At 65.2% G+C, this 2,202-nt stretch overlaps 1 protein-coding gene across 1 annotated transcript in view; it reads left to right on the top strand.

The window, feature by feature from the left end:
* Nucleotides 1-2,202, top strand: part of TMEM94 (transmembrane protein 94) — an 18,491-nt gene that overhangs the window by 8,884 nt on the left and 7,405 nt on the right. The window contains exons 9-14 of the mRNA XM_006762767.2: nt 28-144; nt 448-504; nt 758-862; nt 969-1,133; nt 1,319-1,528; nt 2,044-2,202. Of these exons, the coding sequence (XP_006762830.1) occupies nt 28-144; nt 448-504; nt 758-862; nt 969-1,133; nt 1,319-1,528; nt 2,044-2,202 (813 nt within the window). The remainder of the gene's footprint in view (nt 1-27; nt 145-447; nt 505-757; nt 863-968; nt 1,134-1,318; nt 1,529-2,043) is intronic.

Raw genomic sequence — 2,202 nt, 5'->3', positions numbered from 1 at the left:
CCCTCAGTGTGGGTCCCTCTCTCGCAGGTGAATGGCGTCCTGCCCATCCTCCCCCTGCTCTTTCCAGTCCTCTGGGTCCTGGCAACCGCCTGCGGAGAAGCCCGGGTCCTGGCCCAGATGAGCAAGGGCTCCCCCAGCTCTCTGGTAGGTTTTCCCAAGGCATCTGGGGGCACGTGCAAAAGGAACCAAGACAGGAACCACAGAGGGAGTCGGCTCTGCCCCAGTGAACAGGGACAGGAGTGGGATGCGGGCCCCTTTCCACCCAGAAGAGCCTCCAGGCCCGGGGGTGTGAGTGCCTCCTGGCTCTCAGCACACAGGGGACCGGGGCTGCCTGGGCCATCCTTTGCCCAGATGTTGGGAGCCTTGCTGGTGTGGGGCCCCACCTGCCAGCGTGGAGGCCTGTGTGAGGGCAGTGTCTTCCCTGAGCTCCCCCTTCTCTCCGTGCAGCTGGCCAAGTTCTCGGAGGACACTCTCAGCAGCTACACAGAAGCCGTGTCCACTCAGGTACACTCACCGGGCCGATCCTGCCCCAGGTCCCTTCTGGAACCCTGGACGCCCCCACTTTATGACCTTCTAGCCTCCAGGAGGCTCTCAGAGCCCCGAGTCCTCCTCTCACACGGGCAATGTGTCGCTGCCCTGCCGGGACAAATGCCTCCGCACCCCAGCTTCCGGGCGCCCCTGGACCGTTGCCTCTGGTGACCCCAGAGGCTCTCTCCTGGGAATGTGGCTGAGTCCCAAACGGCCTCTCTCCCACCAGGAAATGCTGCGCAGCATTTGGGGCCACTTCCTGCGGGTGATCCAGGGGACGTCGTCTACGCTGAGCCACAGCTCCAGCCTGCTGCACGGCCTGGGCTCCGTCACGGTGAGGGGCCCGCTTCCTGCCGCACCTGGGCGCCTGTCTGTCCCTCCACAGCCCCTGGCAGGGTGGGGAATGCCAAGCCCGTCTCCCCCACCATCTCTCCCCGCAGGTCCTGTGCTGCGTGGACAAACAGGGGATCCTGTCGTGGCCAAATCCCAGCCCAGAGACCGTGCTGTTCTTCAGCGGGAAGGTGGAGCCTCCGCACAGCAGCCACGAGGACCTGACGGATGACCTGTCCACGCGTTCCTTCTGCCACCCCGAGGTGGAGGAGGAGGTACAGTGGGGGCCTCAGGGAGGGAGAGGCTAAGGGAGAAGGCGGGCGCGGGCACCATTAGGATCTGCCTCTGAGTAGTGCAGGCGGAGCCCCCACAAGGCAGAGGGGACGTCAGCCCTCTGCCTCCCGGGTCCAGGCAGCCGTCGGGACCCGGGTCTGAGGCCTGTACCCCTTGCTCTCCTCAGCCCCACGAACGGGATGCCCTCCTGGCTGGCTCCCTGAACACCACGCTGCACCTGGCCAATGAGCAGGAGCGTGGCGACTGGCCTGCTGACGGCCCCAGGGTCCCTGAGCCCTGCTCTCACCACAGAGCGCATGGCCACAGCAAACACCCGTCCGGCTCGAACGTGAGCTTCAACAGGGACCCCGAGGGCTGTGAGGATGAGCCCGGCAAGGTGAGGGGGGCGGAGAGCAGCCCCCGCGGTCGGGCTCAGGGCGTCCAGCCTCCCCTGCTACAGGGGCCCGAGGGGTGCAGCCAGCCTGGTGGGTGGCGCCGGAAGCACAGCTTCTCAGGTCCCCAGGTTTGGCCTGGCAGGGCACCTCCTGTGGCTTCGCCCGCGGCTCCTCTGTGAAGTTGGCCCTTGCCCCTCCCTGGATCTCGCTGCTGGTCATTGGTGCGGGGAGGCCCCTTCCTCCTAGCCGCGGCCTGCCGTGCCTCCCTCGAAAATATTTTCCCTGAGAAAGGTCCTTCGTTGTTTCCTCCTTGGTCTGTTCACCCTCTTCTTAGGCATTGCCAGTGTCATTGGGCACAAGATCTAGAAGCAGCCAGGAACTCAAGAAAGACAAGGCGGGGATTTCTGGGAGGGCTGGGGAAGCGTGAGCATGCTGTGCTGGGAAGGAGGGGTCTTCTCTCAGGAGCACCCACACCCGTCCCAGTCTGAGGCCCCTGTCCCCTCCACGTTGCCCCCAGACGCAGCCTGGGCTGGAGAGCGAGCCCTACGAGGCGGAGGACTTCGTGTGTGACTACCACTTGGAGATGCTGAGCCTGTCGCAGGACCAGCAGAACCCCCCCTGCATCCAGTTTGATGACTCCAACTGGCAGCTGCACCTTACCTCCCTCGCCCTCTTG

Source organism: Myotis davidii, unplaced genomic scaffold (genome assembly GCF_000327345.1).
Source record: "Myotis davidii unplaced genomic scaffold, ASM32734v1 scaffold539, whole genome shotgun sequence".
Lineage (NCBI taxonomy): Eukaryota > Metazoa > Chordata > Mammalia > Chiroptera > Vespertilionidae > Myotis > Myotis davidii.
The sequence above is the reverse complement of the archived record's forward strand: the minus strand, read 5'-3'. Positions and strand labels throughout refer to the sequence as shown.